Source organism: Cervus elaphus, chromosome 19, assembly GCF_910594005.1.
Source record: "Cervus elaphus chromosome 19, mCerEla1.1, whole genome shotgun sequence".
Taxonomy (NCBI): domain Eukaryota; kingdom Metazoa; phylum Chordata; class Mammalia; order Artiodactyla; family Cervidae; genus Cervus; species Cervus elaphus.
This window is the reverse complement of record NC_057833.1, coordinates 75,908,001-75,928,913: the sequence shown is the minus strand read 5'-3', so window position 1 is coordinate 75,928,913 and position 20,913 is coordinate 75,908,001. Positions and strand designations below refer to the sequence as shown.

General features: G+C 44.7%; 1 protein-coding gene across 1 annotated transcript; it reads left to right on the top strand.

Annotated features, from left to right (window-relative positions):
- The first annotated feature begins 210 nt into the window (after nucleotides 1-210).
- Nucleotides 211-629, top strand: LOC122675178 (non-histone chromosomal protein HMG-14-like). Its single transcript, XM_043873614.1, has one exon. The coding sequence runs from the start codon at nucleotides 211-213 to the stop codon at nucleotides 463-465; it is 255 nt and encodes an 84-aa protein (XP_043729549.1). The 3' UTR covers nucleotides 466-629.
- Nucleotides 630-20,913: the final 20,284 nt, after the last annotated feature.

Sequence of the window (20,913 nt, the reverse complement as noted above, 5' to 3'; positions counted from 1 at the left end):
GATCTGTGCAGTGATATCTGAAAATTTTTCTTTCTTGGCATCTTTAGAGGTGTTTTGAGTTGGCTGTGGCTTTCGGTTGCGGCTGTAATTGTCTGCTTATAAATGACTGTTTTGGACCCCGCCGCGGGTCCCAGCAGCTCGGGCGGCGGGAGGAGCGGCAGCGGTCAGGCTACTCGGCTTCGCGAAGGCTCTCGGCGCGCCGCGGCCACGATGCCCAAGAGGAGGGTCCGCTCCGCCGAGGGGGCGGCGAAGGAGGAGCCCAAGAGGAGATCGGCGAGGTTGTCAGCTAAACCGGCTCCCGCAAAAGTGGAAACGAAGCCAAAAAAGGCGGCGGGAAAGGATAAATCTTCAGACAAAAAAGTGCAAACAAAAGGGAAAAAAGGAGCAAAGGGAAAACAGGCGGAAGTGGCCAACCAAGAGACTAAAGAAGACTTGCCTGCAGAAAATGGAGAGCCCAGCCTCTGATGAAGCAGAAGAGAAAGAAGCCAAGTCTGATTAATAACCACACACTCAGTCCTGTCAGTGGTCCCTGTTTCCCTTCTTGTACAATCCAGAGGAATATTTTTATGAACTATTTTGTAAATGCAAGTTTTTTAGTAGCTCTGGAAACATTTTTAAAAAGGAGGGAATCCCACCTCATTCCATTTTTTTTAAGTGTAAATGCTCTTTTTAAGAGGTGAAATCATTTGCTTGTTGTTTATTTTTTGGTACAACCAGAAAATAGTGGGATATTGGATACAGGAGGCTTTGATTGTCTTGGGTGTCAGCTTAGCATTCCATAGATGGGGGGTAGCTTTTATATCCTATAATACAAAAGCATACTAAATGGCAGTTTGGAGTCAGTTGTGCATTTAATGTCTTGAACACTTTAAATTACTTCTCTTCCCATTTTGTTTTGGTAGAATTATTTCCTACAGCAAACCACTTTTTGATCTTGGCTCTCCTGGTCAGAATTTTGTGCACTATACTATAACATCTTTGGTCGTGGTAGTCCAGTTTTCCTAGTAACTTGGTTAATGTGCTGTGAACGATTGACAGTTTGGGTATGTAGTGTATATGATATTAAATTGTGAATCAGTGGGACTTATGATGTAACAACATACCAATATTTGAAGATGTTGGTACTTGATATCCTGTTAAGGAAAGTTTGCTTCAAATTTTAAGCTGGAAGGTCACTGGAATAACTGTTAAGAATCACAGCTACATGATATTTTAGATTTCTGGTACGTATGTGAAGAATTGTGTACAAATTGAAATGTCTGTGTAGTGATCCTCAAAACAACCAATAAAATCTCAGTTATAAAAGAAAAAAAAATTACTGTTTTGGTAGACTTTTCAGTATCAACTGAACTTGTTTGGGGTTGTTTGGTTATTTAAAGAGTAATGCATCCATAGGATTTTTGGTCTGGAATTTTCTAATAATTAAAACCTGTGCTCTGAGGTTCGTGTGTTACCTGAACCCTTCTTAATGAGCAGGGGTGGATGGAGGCCCCAGGGAGCTCGAAGGGGCCATGACGGCGTGCTGACTGTGAGTCTGCACAGATGAAAATACCTGCAAAATTCTCTCAAGTTCAGTGCACTGAAACTATTGGATTGTTTGAAATTTTATTTGTTGTTGTTTTTCAGTTGCTCCATCGGGTCCAACTCTTTGCGACCCCATGGACTGCAGCACGCCAGGCTTCTCTGTCCTTCACCATCTCCCAGAGTTTGCTCAAACTCATGACCATTGGGTTGCTGATGCATAATATCAAGTAACATGGAAGTTGACTTTCTTTTTTTAAGGGAGACGTATCGACTGAAAAATTATGCAAAACCTAAAAGTTGAGAGTTATGTTTTATTCAGTGGGAAATTTTAGGACTCCAAGTCCAGGAGACAGCACCTCAAGTAACCCTGAGATAACTGATCTGAGGAGGCAAGGGGAGGAGCCAGGTTACATAGAAATTTTGCAACAAAGGACAGGTAGTCTGAACATCAAAAGATTATTGTTAATTAAAGAAAACCAGCTATCTCAAGTTAAGGAATTTAGCACTTTTCAATATATGGGAAGATGCAAGAGTCTGGGCTCATTGAAATCGTTCCTTTCGTATGCACTTCACCTACCTGTAGCCAGTATCCTGTATTTTCACATCCTGAGCTCCCTTGGGGCTCACTGCAGGCAGTGGCTGTAGTCTGATGGCTACTAGATGGAAAAGACCCTGATGCTGGGAAAGACTGAGGGCAGGAAGAGAAGGGAGTGACAGAGAATGAGATGGTTGGATGGCATCATGGACTCAACACTGAACAACATCGACTCACGACTGAACAAAGATAGCGGGTATTCGTATTTCTGAGCTTCCTTAGGACTCCCTGGCTCACATTGGAGGACTGTGATTGCCGATGACTGTGGCATCCTTGTTTACTGATATGGCAGGAAGGGTTCCATTTCTCAGGTGTAAATAGGTGGTTCTTTGACATTTCTGGGGCAAATTGAATATTTACCTCTCTCCATTTTTGTTGTTGTTGTCACCAAGTTTTTTTTTCTGCTGCAGAATAAAAATGTGTAGATGTTGGTAGACCTCTGGGTCTTTTGCTCTAAGTCCAGATTGGGATCGAAAGAGATTGTGAGTGAGCTGATCTTTACATTTTACTTTTGGTTTCTAAGAGCCCCAGATATCTATGCATGGTGGAGAGTGCAGTTGTATATGAACACACACATGCACACCTGTTCACACACATGCCCACATGCCTACATGCATATGCAGGGCGTGTTCATGCCCTCACACCTGTACACCCACGTGTATGTACACACCCATGCACTTAATTTTACACGTGTACATTTTCTCAAGCATGATATCACACACGCACACACACACACACACACACACACATCTGCCATTCTTTGTTTTATTTTTAGCAGTTCTATCCTCTGGGTCAAGATTTCCCCAGGGAAAGTGGGTAAGCTTTCATTTTTTTTAGGCTTGTTATTGTTCTTCAGTTGCTCAGTTATGTCCAACTCTTTGCAACCCTATGAATTGCAGCACTCTTCCCTGTCCTTCACCATCTCCTGGAGTTTGCTCAAACTCATGTCCATTGAGTCAGTGATGCCATCCAACCATCTCATCCTCTGTCATCCCCTTCTCCTTCTGCCCCCAATCCCTCCCAGGATCAGGGTCTTTTCCAAGGAGTCAACTCTTTGCATGAGATGGCCAAAGTATTGAAGTTTCAGCTTCAACATCAGTCCTTCCAATGAACACCCAGGCCTGATCTCCTTTAGGATGGACTGGTTGGATCTCCTTGCAGTCCAAGGGACTCTCAAGAGTCTTCTCCAACACCACAGTTCAGACGCATCAATTGAACGCATCAACTGAAAAACTTTCTTCACAGTCCAACTCTCACATCCATACAAGACCACTGAAAAAACCATAGCCTTGACTAGACGGAACTTTGTTGGCAAAGTAATGTCTCTGCTTTTTAATATGCTATCTAGGTTGGTCCTAACTTTCCTTCCAAGGAGTAAGCATCTTTTAATTTCATGGCTTCAATCACCATCTGCAGTGATTTTGGAGTCCAAAAAAATAAAGTCTGACACTGTTTCCACTGTTTCTCCATCTATTTCCCACGAAGTGATGGGACCAGACGTCATGATCTTAGTTTTCTGAATGTTGAGCTTTAAGTCAACTTTTTCACTCTCCTCTTTCACTTTCATCAAGAGGCTTTTTAGTTCCTCTTCACTTTCTGCCATAAGTGTGGTGTCATCTGCATATCTGAGGTTATTGTTATTTCTCCCGGCAATCTTGATTCCAGCTTGTGTTTCTTCCAGCCCAGTGTTTCTCATAATGTTCTCTGCATATAAGTTAAATAAGCAGGGTGACAATATACAGCCTTGATGTACTCCTTTTCCTATTTGGAACCAGTCTGTTGCTCTATGTCCAGTTCTAACTGTTGCTTCCTGACCTATGCAAGTGCAGGACACAATAATTCTTTGTTTTAAAACCACTTTGAGTTGGGTTTTCTGTTTCTTGCCACCCAAACATCATACGTGTATGTCATTATACGTGTGTGTATGTCAGTCTCTCAGTCATGTCCAGCTTTTTGCAACCCCATGGACTATAGCCCGCGAGGGTCCTCTGACCATGGGATTTCTCAGGCAAGAATACTGGAGTGCGTTACCATTCCTTTCTCCAGGGGATAGTCCCCACCTATCAATCGAACCTGGGTCTCCTGCATTGCAGGCAGACTCTTTATAGTCTGAGCCACCACCAGAGAAGCTCAAAGCATATATACAAAATATTTTATTTACACAGGTTTTTTTTCATATTACGGGCTTAAAAGTGATTGAGGATACTCAGAAGAGGCAAAAATTGCCAGCTTATTGGTGTCCAGGACCAGACTCGGGCAGTGCCACCAGGATTACACATCCTAACTGGGAAAGGACACGAAAGTCACCCAGTGTGTGCATGAAGCCTGAAGCCAGCTCACTCTAGGAAATGAAGAGCAGGGCATGCCTTCCCGCCCACGCACAAAAAGCTGGACTGCTTTTGAGGGTTGTTTGCCTGACTTTGGATGGGGTGGAGTGACAGGTGAGTTAACGCTGAGTCTGTCAGCCATAGCAGGATGAGAGAAGGAAGTAGAGAGCTAACAAGCAAAACAACAAGAGCTGTAAGATGATGTTTCAGACCATGGGAAAAAAACAAATGCCTAGAAAACATTTCCCACAAGTGCAACAAATGGAAGAATGCTCCTGAGGAAATCTAAGTAACAGATCAATTATTGGAGAACTTTAACATGCTGTGTGTGCTCTTCAAAGCAACAGAGGAAAGAATAACACTAGAAACACACACACGCGAAATGGGATTCCATGAAACAAGTGGGCTTCCCTGGTGTCTCAGCAGTAAAGAACCCGCCTGTCAAAGGCAGGAGATGTCAGTTCCATCCCTGGGTCAGGAAGACCCCCTGAAGAGGAAATGGCAACCCACTCCAATATTGTTGCCTGGAAAATCCCATGGACAGAAGGAACCTGGCGGGCTACAGTCCATGGGGTCGCAAAGAGTCAGACACGACTTAGCGACTAAATGACAACAATGTCAACATGAAACAAGCAGCTGTGAATCAAGAAGAATTAGATTTAAAAACAGTCTGATTGGAGATCCTGGAAATTAAAAATTAAGTTAACCTTAAGAATGCATTCCAGTACACATTGGGTACAGACAAATACCATTTGATTCCATTTATACAAGGTACCGAGAATAGTCAAATTCATAAGAGCCAGAAAATACATTGGTAGTGACTATACTTAAACTTCACTAAGAATTTGCAGAATTGTTTTGAGATGTGAGAATAAAGGTAATTTTGTTGATTCTTTGTTGTTGCTAATGAAGGACAGTTTAAAAGGTAGCTAGTGTATATTGTTATGGGTCAGTACTTATTAGTACTTCCAAAATTGAATTTGAAATGCCATGTATTCATTTTTCACTCTTGTAAGTGAAATTTTTTACATTGTAAAGTCATTCTTTACAATGACTTTATTTATTAAAGGGCAGCCAGTTAAAATTTTTACAGGATTGTATGAGCTATTCACACTCTTTAACCTCTGAATAGGATATTCAGAGCTTCCAAAAACACAATGGGGATAAAATATGGAAATTCCTTTTAAGTTTCATTGCCATTAAATGAGAACCCTTATAATTCATATTGCCATGAATTTGACCATTTCCTTTGCATAAAGTAATTCATCAATCCGGTTCCGATAGGTTCAAACAAAGAAAAAGACTCCAATGTATGGACGTTATTACTGAGTCTTCTTGTAAGTAGTCATAAATAAACCAAAATAGTATCAAATTTAGGTATGAAATTCCACATGTGCAAAGTACTATTAAGGTGATACATTTTTTATGAGATTTTTAAATGTTTGAAGTATTAGAAAGCATAATCTTTAAACATCCTAAATATATAAAACAAAAAAAGAAGGTACATTGGTAGACGCCAGGGGCCAGAGGGTGGGGAGTGGGATGGGGTTAGTGTTTGATGGGAGCAAAGCTTCAGTTTAAGAAGGTGAAAAATTGGGGGGATGAATGATGGTAAGGGTTGCAAACCAGTGTGAACCTACTCAGTGACACTGAACTGTACAGTTAAATATAGCTAAAATAGTATGTTTTACATTGTGTGGCTTTTATCACAATAGAAAACATTTTAGATACCTATTGAGATAAACAATTAATAAACTGGATAAGCCCTAAAGTGCTGTGCTGTTCTTAGTCGCTCTGTCATGTCCGACTCTTTGTGACCCCATGGACCCACCAGGTTCCTCTGTCCATGGGGATTCTCCAGGCTAGAAGACTGGAGTGGGTTGCATGCCCTCCTCCAGGGGATCTTCCCAACTCAGGGCTCGAACCCAGCCCTAACACAGATGTAGTTAAAAAGACAATTAGTGAAATATAAGATTTATGAAAGCATTAATGCTAACAGGCAGAGAGATTTTTTTTAAAAGGAAAAATATGAAAGAGACTTAGATGATATGTGTGTGTGTGTGTGTGGTCAGTCACTTAGTACTGTCTGACTCTTTATGACCTCATGGACTATAGCCCACCAGACTCCTCTGTCTATGGAACTATCCAGGCAAGAATACTGGAGTGGGTTGCCACTCCCTTTTCTAGGGAATCTTCCTGATCCAGGGATCAAACCCAGATCTCCTGCATTGCAGGCAGATTCTTTATATCTGAGCCACCAGAGAAGTCCAGACTTAAATAATACAGAAAATAAAATGAGACCTTCCAACTTGCATCTGATAGGTGTTCCAGGACTAGAGGATATAGGAAAAATTGGAGGCAATATCCAACTTATACTAGAAGGTAAGTTTCCAAAATTGAAGAAAAACATGAGTTTTCAAATCAAAACATAACACAGAGGAGCAAGCAATATACATAAAAATAAATCCGCTGTCAGATGCATTTCAGTAAAAATACATTACAAGGACGAAGAGAAAATCCAAAGGGTAGCAGAGCAAAAAATGGGAGGTGAGCTATACAAAGCGATGATAATTAGACTAAAAGCTGGCTTTTCAATCTTAAGGAGAGAAGGTGGTGAGTGGAAAGGAAAATGCCTCTCAACCTGGAATCCTATGAACAATGAAATGATTCTCAAGACTGAATGCAGAAGAAATACTCACTTAAAAAGACCAAAGTGTTTAACCCAGACTTTTTTGTAACTTTTTATGTTATATTGCAGTATAGCCGATTAATACGTTAATCAGGTGAACAGCCAAGGCACTCAGCCATACATATACAATACATGTATCCATTCTCCCCCAAACTCCCTTCCCAACCAGGCTGCCACATAACATTAAGCAGAGTTCCATGTGCTATACAATAGGTCCTTGTTGGTTATCCGTTTTGAATATAGCAGTGTTAACACAGTCTTTTGATGAAAGAACTACAGAATCAGTGGCTCCCAAACTTGGATATCACCCATTATAGTGCCTGGGCAAAAATTTCAAATGCCAGTGCCCAACACACACCCCAGAACAAGGCACTGGTTATTTTTTATCTCCCTGGGTCATTCTGATGTTCGACAGGGTTAAAGTCACTGTGCTATCTAATAACTTCAGGAAGAAGAAAAGCAAATATAGAAGAGGTTAACAAGACCACAGAGATCAGTAAATGACATCAGTTAATATAACTATTGCTTTTGGTGAAATAAAAAAATCTGGCAATAATTTCATTGATTCCAGTGAGCAGTTGTTGGACAATTTGAATTTCATTTGGTTTGTTCTATCCCAAATGAATTTTTCTCATGCGTCAAGTAAATAAGGTTTGTTTGGAGGAGAGAGTCTGGTTTGGCGGTATGGTCTTATGAAGGCAATGGATTGCGATCTTGCTGACTAGATAACACTGGGGCAGTGGGTGGAGGGAGTGTGTAACCCCACTGTTAACACTTGAGTCCACTCCCTGGGGTTCTGCTTTATTTTTTTATTTTTTATGTTTTTTAAAATGATTTTATTTATCTGTGGTTGTGCAGGGTCTTCATGCAGCATGGGCTTTTCTCTAGCTGCGGCAAGCAGGGGCTGCTCTCCAGTGGGGGCCATGGGCTTCTCACAGCGGTGGCTCCTCTTGTGGCAGAGCACGGGTTCTGGTGCCCAAAGACCTAGGTACTGCGGCTCCCGGGCTCCAGAGCCCCGGACCAGGGGCTGTGATGCACGGGCTCAGCTGCTCTGCCACATGGGGTCTTCCCAGGCCAGGGGTGGAACTCGCGTCCCCTGCTTTGGCAGGGGAGCGGTTCTTTACCACTGAGCCTCCGGGAAAGCCCTCAGGCGTATTTTAGATTCTGGTTTTCCACGCTCCTATCTGGTGGGGGAGGCCTGGGAGCTGGGAGTCCTCAGCCACAGTCCTGGCTCTGCCATCAAAAGCTCTGGGGCCTCTGGCGAGCGCCTGCCCCTCCCTCAGTCGTGTCTGACTCTTTGCGACCCCGCTGACCATAGCCCGCCAGGCTCCTCTGTCCATGGGATTTCCCAGGCAAGATGGGGTTCTGCTTTAATCGATAAGGGGTGAGACCTCTCTGAAGGGAGCTTTCAAATCTCTGCCAGGCAGCCAAGTTTGAGAGCCACTGAATTAAGGATTCTATGGGCCAAGAAGACCCAAAGAAACAAAAGAAGCCTGAAAGAAGCATTGAGTTCATTGAGCTGTTCTCTTAGGAATAGCAGGTTGCTGAGTCCTTTAGAAGGTGCAAATATGGCTTATTTCCTCAATTATCTTGATTAGAAAATGTGCATTAGCCACATGAATGCTCTCTGAACTTCGGAACTGTCTAGAGAACTCATGGACAATTTAAAGATTTGCCTAATCTTGTTTTTTTTTTTTTTTTTTTTTCTGAGCCTACTTTCTGCTTCTCCCAACTGGAACTATTATCGGCCCTGGAAGGTGGTTTAGAACTCTTTTATCTCAGCTGTGGTTTCACTTGGAGGACTTTGAACAGATCAGTTCATTGTTCAGTATTCGGTGAGGTTACTTCCTGGGGAGGCCTGACCAATCTCACGTGTATGTGTGGTTATAAAATAATTTGATCAAGGTGCCGATGGAAGATAAGGTGATTATCTGGGCCTTCCATGGAAGCCTGCTGACCTTTGTCCAAGCACTTCGTTTTAATTCATTTCCACAGGTATTTACACAGAGTATCCGTTGTGTCCAGCCTGTTGCCCTGACATAAACGAGCCCGGGAGGGGAAAGAGAACATCTCAGCTGTGAAACTTGAACTCTGTCTCAAATAACCACTTTTGGAACAAAAATTGCAGACATAAATGCCCAAGACCCCAGAAAATCATACTATGGGAATTCAGAAAGCGAGCTGATAGGAGGATGTTGTTTACTGGGAACTTGAAAACAAGGCCTTCATGAACACAGCTGTCTACACCAAGGGCATTTCTGGGCTGAATTAAGTGAGACTTTTTCACTAAAATAAAATACAAGCTGGCCAAGTTTTAAAAACTAATTTCTACTTTGTTTATTTTTAAGTCTTTATTGAAATATAATTGATTTACAATGTTGTGTTAATTTCTTCTCGACAGTAAAGAGACTCAGTTATACATAAACATACATTCTTATTTGTACTCTTTTCCATTATGGTTTATCCCAGGATATTGAATATGATTCCCTGTGCTATATAGCAGGTCCTTGTTGTTTATTCATCCTATATATAATAGTTTGCATCTCTTAATACTAACCTCAAACTCCCTCACTCCTGGAAATATACCCAGATGGTTTATTCAAAGAAATACTGCCTCTGTGGGTCACCAACATGAGGCCATGGTACCTGCAGGCGGAAGGCACTGCCCACTGTGTCCACCCTGACTCTGCTATGGTCTGAGTGTCTGTCCCCCAGATTCACACATTAAATCCTGCCCTCAAGGTGTTGGTGTTAGGAGATAGGTCCTCTGGGAGGTGATTAGGCCGTGAGAATAGAACACTCACGAGTGGGATCAGTGTCCTTTCAAAAACAACCCCAGAGGGCTCCCTGACACCTTCCTCTGGGTGAGGACAGAACATGAAGACACAGTCTATGAACCTGGGAGACGGACCTCGCCAGACGTTGCTCAAGAACAGCAACTTGTCCTTGGACTTCCAGCCTCCAGACTCGTGAGAGATAACTGCCAGCTGATTGTAAGTTGCCCCATCTCTGGCGTTTCGTCATAGCAACCTGAGCTAAGGCAGACCCTGTCTCTCACCACCCACTTCCTTTCTTCCTGGGCAGACTTCTTGGAATAGCACCTACCCCTACAGTGTCTCGCCAGCCTCCTGCTGTCATGTCTTGCCACCCAGTGTCTACCCAGAACTCTGGAAACTGCTCTAAGCTGGCCCCGGGACCCGGCTTAAGTTTACTGACTGTTGTATGGTTTGCGTCCTCCCAGACCTGCAGCTCCTCGACTGTCTGCACTCCTGCCCCTTCCTTCCAACTAGTCTGTCATTGCTCCTTCAGGCCCGCACAGTGCGCACCCGGAAAGGTTTTGGTTCTCTGCCCCTCACTCCTCCTCTTGCATTCTCTGCTCATTGGCATCTGGCCCGTTCTGGTTCTGGACCACTGACCATCCACCCATTCTTTGCCCAAGCTCTGTCTCTCAGGCAGCCTTGGGACCAGGAAGCTCACCTGCTCCATCCTCTGTGGGAAGTCACCCAGGCTCATCAGAGAGAGAGGGGACAGCCTGGAGGAGAGCTGGACAACACCTTCCAAGGGGCTCAGGAGAGACAGTAGAAGACTGTTCCTGGGACCACTCATCCCAGCTTCATTTCTGATGATGGTACCAGGAGCCACCATCTCCCTTCTGCCTGTCTCTTCTCTCCTCCATCCTCACTTTGCCTCCATCAGCCCTGGGGTCCAGGCAGCCAGGCCTCCTTGCTGCCTCAGCAGCGGGTCCTGGGAGCCCACTCTGGTAGATATTCAGCTCCCAAGTTTCAAGGACCCTCATAAGTCGTGGGGATTCCAACTGGTGGGGAGGATGTGGCTCTGGAAGGAAGGAGTCTTGTCAGCTTTTCACCCTCCAGAAAGTTCTAGTGTCTTGCCAGACGTAGGGAGCAGGGATAAGGAGAAGCTGCAGGCTTGAAAAATCTGATGGAAAGGTAGGAAAGAGATGCTCTGAGAACCAGAGGGAGCCAGGTCAGAAAAGAGCCTCAAAGATGGAGAATCCTGTAGGTACATGCTTGTTCCACCAAGGTAGGAAGAAGGAGGAAGGGAAGACAGTAGCCTCGTGGAGAAGCAAGGCAAAACAGGGCAGTGACAGAGGAAGAGAGGTACACAGGGCGGTTGGGGGGAGTTCACTCAAGAATATTTGAGACACACACCTGCCCCTTCCCCCTCTTTCTCTCTCTCTCTCCTGAAATGAAAGATTAGGGGAAAGTGACAATGCCAAATTTTCTTTTTCCACTATGCTTCATTTTATGTACCTTCTGGAAAGCAGCAGATACTAGGTAATATTTTCTTTGATTGCACACTTGATATATATTTTCAGTTTGAGGATCATGGCTTTCTGTTCAGTGAATATTTACAAATCTACATTTAGATGCATCCTGGGTTGGGCTCGTGACCTGCATTCAGAAATTCAGAAACCACACCAGCCAGGTGCACGAGGTTTGCAATCAGACCTGACCTCAGTGTGAACTCTGCGTCTGGCTTTTCCAGCAGGTGACCACGGGCACCTTCACCTCTCCCAGTCTGTTTCTCACTGAGCCACACTAGAATAATTGTCATCCTATCACCGGAAATGCCTAGATGCATCCATGATGCCTTTTTGTATTTCTTCATCACAGTGTAGTGAAAAGCTTAGTTTCCAGGGCTGACTGGTGTGGTTCATGAATCACTTGTCCCTAAAAACCAGAGCAAAGAATAGTCCCCAGATGCCTGGTTGTTTCCTCATTGCTAAATCTGCTGGGGTTTTTTGTTGTTTTTTTTTTTTTTTACAGTTTTCTCTTTGATGGATTTCGATGGGTATTTAGTGTTGCGTAAACTTCCTTGGAGTGTCCCCTCTTTCCTTCCCCACGTCTGCCTCTCTCGTGATTCATCATCCCCAGAAGCTCGAAGCCAACTTAACTGTACTTCCTAGTGCTGCAAAGTCACCCATGACACACAGCAGGTTTCCTTCTAGAACTGTCATCTACTGTTCATTTCCCATGATCTTTTTCCTTTCCCCAAATTCTGCCATGGACTAGATCCTCTGAGAACATCATTCAAATGTTGGTTTTGGGACCTGCAGCCTGTTAGTCTGAAAAAAGAAGCAAGCAGATTTTCTTGGTATGATATCTCTGGTTGTCTTTCAAACAATTGCCACTGCTTCTTTTAAATTATGTATCCCAATGGTATGTGGGATTTAGAAAAATGGTACAGATGAACCTATTTCTAAGGCAGGAATAGAGACAGAGACAGAGATTTGACATGTCCACACAGGGCCAAGGCGAGGGTGGGACAATTCGGGAGAGGCGCATTGACATATATACACGACCGTGTGTTAAATCGCAGGGGGCTCAGCTCAGTGCTCCGTGATGACCTAGAGGGGTGGGATGGTGGTGGGTGGGAGGGAGGTCCATGAAGGAGGGGATATATGTTTACGTATAGTTGGTTCACTTTGTTGTGCTGCAGAAACTAACACAACATTGTAAAGCAATTATATTAATATTCTAATTCATTAAAAAATGAGCTGGCAGCATTCAATGCTTGTCATTGGGACCCCCTTCAAAGGACGCAAAGTTCAGTGTGGGACCCACTTGCTCTAACTGAACTTTGTCGTTGTTCTAGTTTCTCAGCTGTGTCCGAGTCTTTGTGACCCCGTGGACTGTAACCCGCCAGGCTCCTCTGTCCATGGCATTTCCCAGGCAAGAATATTGGAGTGGGTTGCCGTTCCCTTCTCCAGGGGATATTCCTGACCCAGGGTTTGAGCTCATGTCTCCTGCATTGGCAGGAGGCAGATTCTTTACCACTGAACCACCCAGGAAGCTCATAACTTTATTAAGTTATGATTTATACACTAATAAATGTATTTCAGTGTAATAAAAGTGATCACCATGAGCCAACAAAGAATAATTGAAAAACAATTCTGGATGGACTTTTCAATTCAACGCATGGAGACATACGGGGAGAAAGGAGAAAATGAATAAACCCTGATGTCTGAGCACATTCACTTCCTGATAAAGCCCATCAGTGGTTTAGAATGAGGATAAAACCCCCAAGGAGGCTTCTCCCACCTCCAGTCCAAAGCCTGCTCTCCCTGGCACCTCCCCACCCCCTATGCTGATCGTGTCTCCCTCTAGTCTCAGGGATCCTGTGTGTGCTGTTCCTTCTACCTGGACACTCTTCCGTCCTCTTTGCCTGACACCGCTGAGTCAACCTCCGCTCTGGCCTCAGAGCCCGCCTTCCTCTGTGAAGCTTTCTCTGTCCTCCCCACGGACTCAGCTCCCCAGAGTTCACGCAGCAGCCACCCTACCTCCTGTGGGTGGTCTGTGGGGCCAAGTGACATCTGTCTTCTGCGTTCTCTCTGCCACCTGCTCCTGCTCAGGTGAGCCGCACAGACCATGCAGAGGTCGAGCATCCTGAACAAGGCATCCTCACCGTCCTAAGTGCCATCCTAAGTTTCTCCCAGTCAGTTTGTGCAATAAATCTGTACGGAGGACCCACCGTCATACCATTTTATGGATGAGGAGGTTGAGGCTTACGGATAGTTTATCCCAGTCAATGGCTGGGACATCTCTGGTGGCACAGTGGATAAGAATCTGCCGGCCAAGGCAGAGGACACATGTTCGATCCCTGGTCCGGGAAGATCCCACACACCATGCAGCAACTAAGCCCATGTGCCACAGTAGTGAGCCTATACACCTGGAGCCTGTGCTCTGTAGCAAGAGAAGCCACTGCAATGAAGAGTCCACGCACTGCAAGGAAGAGTAGCTCTCACTTGCTGCAACTAGAGAAAGCCCACACAAAGCAAAGAAGATCATAGCCAAAATTAAATAAATAAATAAAATTTTTAAAGGCCAGTGGTTGGTGAGGGGCAGAGTCCGAATTCCAGTGACTTTTCTCTATTGAGCGAAAGAGTCCCCAACTTCTTCTTCAATTATGTCTGGCTTTGACTGACTTATCCAGACAATCATCCTGTAATTGACTTCCCTCAGAGCCCCTTGGACCTCGATTTATAACCCAAAGGGCAAAAGGGCAAGAGATAGCCCTTCCAGTCCTTCCAGACTATGCCTGGGTGTAATAGGCAGCCCATGAGCTGTCTCCCATCTTTTATTCAGTTACCTGCATGGGGCTCTCTGGAAGGGAGGGACCAAGAAAATAGTTAAAAGGATCCCATCCCTGGGAACCTCGTTGGAAGCAGAGGTAGTAGACATCACTGTCCCAAGCAGAGGTAAAACCTGTCCTGTGTCCTGCCATGAGGGGATGGGGATTCCCTCTGCCTCCAGCAAAATTAAATGAATGGATGAATGAGTGCATGAATTCTATCAGCAATGCTGATAACAACATGGTGGCCACTTTCAGAGATTAAAGGGGATTCCTCTTGAAACACAACTTCATACAATCCTTATCAGTCTTTTACACTTGAGTGAGAATTAGTTTTGGATTTCCCTGGTGGCTCAGATGGTAAAGGATCTGCTAATGCAGAGAACTGGGTTCGACCCCTGGGTGGGGAAGATCCCCTGGAGAAGAGAACGGCAACTCACTCCAGTATGTTTGGGGCTTCCCTAGTGGCTCAGATGGTAAAGAATCTGCCTGCAATGTGGGAGACCCTGATTAGAGTTTAGTATTAACTTGCCCTCCTCCAACCCACTGACAGCTGGCTGTGTAGAAAAGAGAAGGGTTGGTGGATCACCTGAGTTCCTAAAGGCTGAGGGATTTAAATTGCCAGGAGGGAAAGGAACAGTCCTGATACCATCTTTGTCCAACTTCCATCTTTGCTGGACTGGCCCTACTTCCCTTGTAAGTCCTAGAGATGCGATTTGGTACCTAAGAACCAAGAGTGGGGACTGTAAGAAGACCTAGTCTGGTTTTAGGATCAATTCACGCCTGTATACTCTGTCCTCTGGGGACAGATGACAGTAAGCTGCTGTGAGCCTGGCCCCTTGGCCATGGTGTGCACGCCCTTGGCCCCCTGGGGACCCCAAGAGGCTCCACGCGGGCCCACAATCCACCTGCTCCAAGGTCCCAGCCCCGGAGAGAACAGGAGCACTTCTGCTGCCCAGGGCCACTCTGGCTCCTGTGGCCTGGCCCAGAGTCCCATCTCCTCCTGGCAAGTGGTTAGGATCTCTCAGCACTTGCTTATGTGCCAGGCCCTGTGTTGGGACCAGAATGTCGCAATAGGGAGTGACCCGCCCTGAAGACCTTCTGAGGGCTTGAGGGAGTGTGCGTGTATTTCAGAAGCAGTCCAGTGCTGTTCAGAGAACGTGTGCTGGGTTACCAGGCCAGGATCACCCGTGCGGCTGTGGGCCTGGACCTCGACGTTGTGGGGACTCCCGTGAGTGAGTCTAGCTCCTCCAGCCTGAGGGTCCCCTTCTGCCATCACAGCTGCAGGCTCTGAATCCCAGTGCCACTTCTCAGTCGTCTGTGAGGCTTTGCACAGACATTGCTGCCAGCCTGCGTCATCCTAACTTGACTATAAATTACCTTGAACTAAGCTTTGAGAGCAAACACTTCATTAACATGTTGACCTCTTCTGTGTATAGCAACTGGTCCTGATTTGGGGTATTCTGAATGCCCCCTGAAGAGAAAGTGAAATTTGCTCAGTTGTTTCTGACTCTTTGTGATCCCATGGACTGTAGCCCATCAGGCTCCTCCATCCTTGGGATTCTCCAGGCAAGAATACTGGAGTGGGTTGCAATTCCCTTCTCCAGGGAATCTTCCTGACCCAGGGAACGAACCCATGTCTCCTGCATTGCAGGCAGATTCCTTACCATCTGAGCCACAGGGAAGCCCCTAAGTCCCTTAAGCCAGTTGTAAATGTTGGGGGGCACTGGGAAAGCCTGGAGGACAGGAGCCAGGAGAGGATAAAGCCTGTGGTGGGAGGCTTCCAGGAGGACAGAACATGTGCAGGTGGGTTGGTGGCTCTCCTCCTGGTGAGGTGGGGGAGGCAGGGTTTGCTGAGGGCAGAGGGCAGCTGTGCAGGTCCGCTGGGGCTGGAGAGAGATTCCCAGCAAGGAAGGAGGACAGAGCTACGTGGAGGAGGGCCTCTGCCTCACTAGCACTTTCTGGGTGGATCACGACAGTTCTTGCAAGATGACGTTATATTTAGCAGGATTTTAATTGTATCTGAGACTTCTGGGCCATTTTACAAGGTTTTAAAACACTGGACTCATTTCACACCGTTCTTGTATTGGAGACAAGAGTGCTATTTTCATTTTACAGAGTGAACTGAGCAAACACTGGCTCCAGATCATGGTCACACAGCTAGTCAGCAACTAGGCAGAGATGTAAATTCCAGAACTGCCGGCTCCCAAAGCGTCGGCAAAGCCCAGGGGACAGCCTGCTCCTGGCGGGACCTGGGCTTTATCTCTGCCCCCCCCAGGCGCAGATGCCACCTCTGGGCCCTGCCTGCGATGGGGGTTCCAGAAAAGGGGAATGAGGAAGCCCAGGTGAGGAGGAATAGGTGGAGTTGATGGGATGGAGGGGGAGTGGGGGGACTGTGGAGGAGGGGAAACGCTTGCTGGGAGCCCCACCTGGGAGGCACTCAGAGGCACCTAGCTGCAGGGAGAAGTCTCTTCAGGGGCTCCTTGGTCTTGCTCCTCTCTGAGCAAGGTGGGCTACTCACACACTCCATCCATCACCTCCACACAAACCACCCGCACTGCCATTCTCTCCCCTCTCCTAATCACCTCTAATGGTCACCCGGACAACAGAGGGGCTCTCTGGTCCTAGAGTCCACTCAATCATGGACACACAGCCTGGGGGCATCTGAGCCTAGTGGGAAATGGTGTATCTCTCCTGCAGAGGGGATGGGGAGCCCCGGGGACCGTCCCTCTCTGTGGGACAGGAACTCTGTGTTTAAGTATAGATGGAGCATCTTGGAGCCACCAGGCAGAGTACAGCAGCAGGTCCTCCAAGGAGAGGAGGCTGGTGGGAGGCCTGGGCAGAAAAGCTGGTGTCTTGAAAGACTATGCCCTTGGGTGAATGAAAAGTGAACCCACTGTGAGGAGGGGACAGCCAGCCAGGGCTCCTGCCAGGGGCTTGTTCTGGGCGAGGGGAAAAAGTCTTTTATGTGAATTCATAACCACCATGGCCCAAGGTCTCTGTGGGTGTAGCCACAAAATCTTCCAGCAAAAAATTGAATTTAAAGTAGGTTTGTGGACTTCTCTGATGGTCCAGTGATTAAGACTGCCTGTCAATGCAGGGGTCACAGTTTCGATCCCCTGGTCTGGGAGGACCCCACATGCCATGGGACAAGTAGGCTCACGCACTGCAACTCCTGAGCCTGAGCTCTAGAGCCGGTGGTCTGCAACAAGAGAAGTCACTGCAGTGAGAAGCCCGTGCAACGCAACTAGAGAAAGCTTGTGTGTAGCAATCAAAAGCCCACGTACCGCAAGGAAGACCCAGTGCAATAGAAAATAAATAAATATTTTTTCTAAAGTGGGTTTGTCGTGTCTCTGGGTGACTGGAAAAAACAATGGTAAATAAATTTTAATTCTCAAATTCACACAGAAATGCAATATATCTAGAATAACCAAGTATTTTTTGAAAAAAAAAAACAAAGCAAAATTGGGGGACTTAACACTATTTGATTTCAAGATGGACTTTAAACCTACAATAATCAGGACAGTGGTCCTGAAAACAGACAAGTAGATCAATGAGACAATAGAATCCAGAAACAGACCCAGACGTGGTCAACTGACTTTTGACAAAAGAACTGACACATTTCAGTGGGAAAGGAAAGCCAGGAAGCTGGAACGAATGATGTTTACATCAGAAAAATGAACCAAACGAAACATAAAAATCAACTCACAGTGGATTATTAACTCAAATGTGATAACTTAAAGTATAAACTTCTATGTTTGACTAGGCAAAAAAAATTTTAGGCAGGACACAAAAAGCACTAGACATAGGAAAAAATCAGTCATCAGATTTCATAGAAACTAAAAATTACTGAGGAAATGAACCAGCCACCCTGGAAAGAAATATTTGCAACACATACAACTACAAAAGATTTGTATCCAAATGAATAAAAAGTTGCTGCAATGTGGTAATAGAATGAGGTAATGCAAAATTAAGAAGACAAAAGACCCCTTAAAAATATGGGCCAAAATCTGGAAAAATATTTTACATGAGAAAGTATAGAAATGGCCATAAAACACTTGAGAAAGTGCTCAGCATCCTCAGTCATCAGGAAAATTCAAATTAACACCACCATGAAGTCACTATACGAATATTTTTGGTGGTGTTCAGTCTCTAAGTCATGTGTGACTCTTTTCAACCCTATGGACTATAGCACACCAAGCTTCCCTGTCCTTCACCATCTCCCAGAATTTGCTCAGATTCATGTCAACTGAGTTGGTGATGCCATCCAATCATCTCACCCTTTGTTGTCCCCTTCTCCTCCTGCCTTTAATCTTTCTCAGCATCAAGGTCTTTTCCAATGAGTCAGTTGAACACGTATATACCCGGTAGTTGCAATCCTACATGGACATCAGGTTTTTTCCTCAAAGAAAAACTGATGTCCACAAAAGATTTATATATAATATAATATTCATAGTAGCTTAAGCATAGTAGCCAGAAATTGGAGCCAATCCAAATGTCTAGCAGTATAAGAGTGAATAAACAAATATGAAATAACTGTACAAAGCAATATCACTCAGAAATAAAGAGGAACACACGATCAAGACAACCAACAACATGGAGAGGTATCAAAAACGTTTCAGTGAGTGGAAGAAGCCAGAAGTCAAAGAATACGAACTATGAAAGCCTGCTCCTTTGATGTCCTAACTGACACGTGTACACTACTATATACAAAATACTTCCCTGATGGCTCAGCAGGCAAAGAATCTGCCTGCAATGCAGGAGGTGCATGTTCACTCCCTGGGTTGAGAAGACCCCCTGGAGAAGGAAATGACAACCCACTCCTGTATTCTTGCTTAAATAATCCTATGGACAGAGGAGCCTGGGGGTCTTCGGTTCAAAGAGTCACAAAGAGTCAGATAGGACTGAGCGACTAAACCCTATGTATAAAGTAGATGACTAACAAGAACCTACTGTAGAGTTCCAGGAATGCTACTCAACGCTCCACGGTGATCCAAATGGGAAGGAAGTCCAAAAATGAGGGAATACATGTGGCTGATTCACTTTGTTATACAACAGACTAACACAGCATTGCAAAAGCAACTATAATAAAAATTAAGAAAACAATTACCCACAAGTCTTTAGCCCATAGAGAACCACTATGAAAAAATTAAAGCAGTCCTAAAAGTATGTGTGTTGGCTACCACACATGTGGTGTGGTGAAGATGGCCTGGCAAGGGGCACAAGGAACCTCTCTGGCTGGATGCAAACATCCTATTTTTGACGGCGTGTGAATTTCACAGTGTAAGACTGTTGTCAGAATGCACGGGATAGGCTTGCTAAAGAAACACAGTGGACTCCCACCCAGAATTTGGTGTGGATGTCAAGACTGACGATGCCACACGTACACATCAAAAGAGGGTGTGAAAGTTCATTGCCTACAAAATCGAGGTCCCTGTGTAGGACAGGCCTTCAGTCAGGTCCACAATGTCTTGAGAGAGCAAAGTCTGCAGACGGGACAGAGTTTATTTTTCTTCCAGTTTCACTGAGCTATAATTCACCTTATATAATTAAGTGTAAGTTTAAGGTGGACAGCATAATAATTCGACATACACACATCATAAAACAATTTTTATAATAAGTGTAGTGAACATCCATCACCTCATAGAGATATAAACTAAAAGAAATAGAAAAAAATCTTTTCTGCTTGTGATGAGAACTGAGGGTTTACCCTCTTAATAGCTTTCACATGTAATGCACAGCAGTTTCGCTTGTATTTATCATGTTGTACGTTTCATCCCTAGCATTTGTTTACCTTATAACAGGGTGTTTGTACCTTTTGACTTCCTTCCTCCAGTTCCCCTCCCCATATGCACCTGCCTCTGGTGACCGCAAATCTGATCTCTTTTTCTATGAATTTGTTTGATTTTTGAAGTGTAATTGACCTACAGCATTTTGTTAGTTCTTGTTACACAACATAGTGATTCAATATTTCTATGCATTCCAAAATGATCACCATGGTAGATCTGGTAACAATCTGTTACCATATAAAGAGTTTGCTTACTTATTGACTATGTTCCCCACGCTGTGTACTTCATACCCATGAGTCATTTATTTTGTAACTGAAAGTTCATATCTTAATCTCCCTCACTTATTTCTCTTCTTCCTCAGTGCCCCTCCCCTCTGGCAACCACCTTTTTGTTCTTTGTATCTATGACTCTGTTTTATTTGGTTTTTTTTTAATTCCACGTATAAGTGACATCATACAGTGTTTATCTTTCTGCTTACATCATAGCATAAAACTCTCCAGCTTCATCCATGTTGTCACAAATGGCAAGATTTCATTCTTTTTTATGATAAATAGTATTTCTATATATGTGCATATGTATATATATTGCTGTTGTTGTTTAGTTGCTAAGTCATGCCTGACTCTTTTGAGACCCCACGGAGTATAGCCTGCCAGGCTCTACTGTCCATGAGATCTCCCAGACAATAATATTGGAGTGGGTTGCCTTTTCCTTCTCCAGGAGGTCTTCCTGACCCAGGGATTAAACCCGTATTTCCTGCATTGCAGGTGGATTCTTTACCACTGAGCCATCTGGGAAGTCCGTGTGTGAGTGTGTGTGTGTGTATGTCACATCTTTTATCCATTCATCTATTGATGGGCACTTAGGTTGCTTCCATATCTTGGCAATTTTAAATAATGT

Coding starts and splice junctions, on each gene's coding strand:
- LOC122675178 (XM_043873614.1), top strand. CDS start 211: ATGCCCAAGAGGAGGGTCCGCTCCGCCGAGGGGGCGGCGAAGGAGGAG.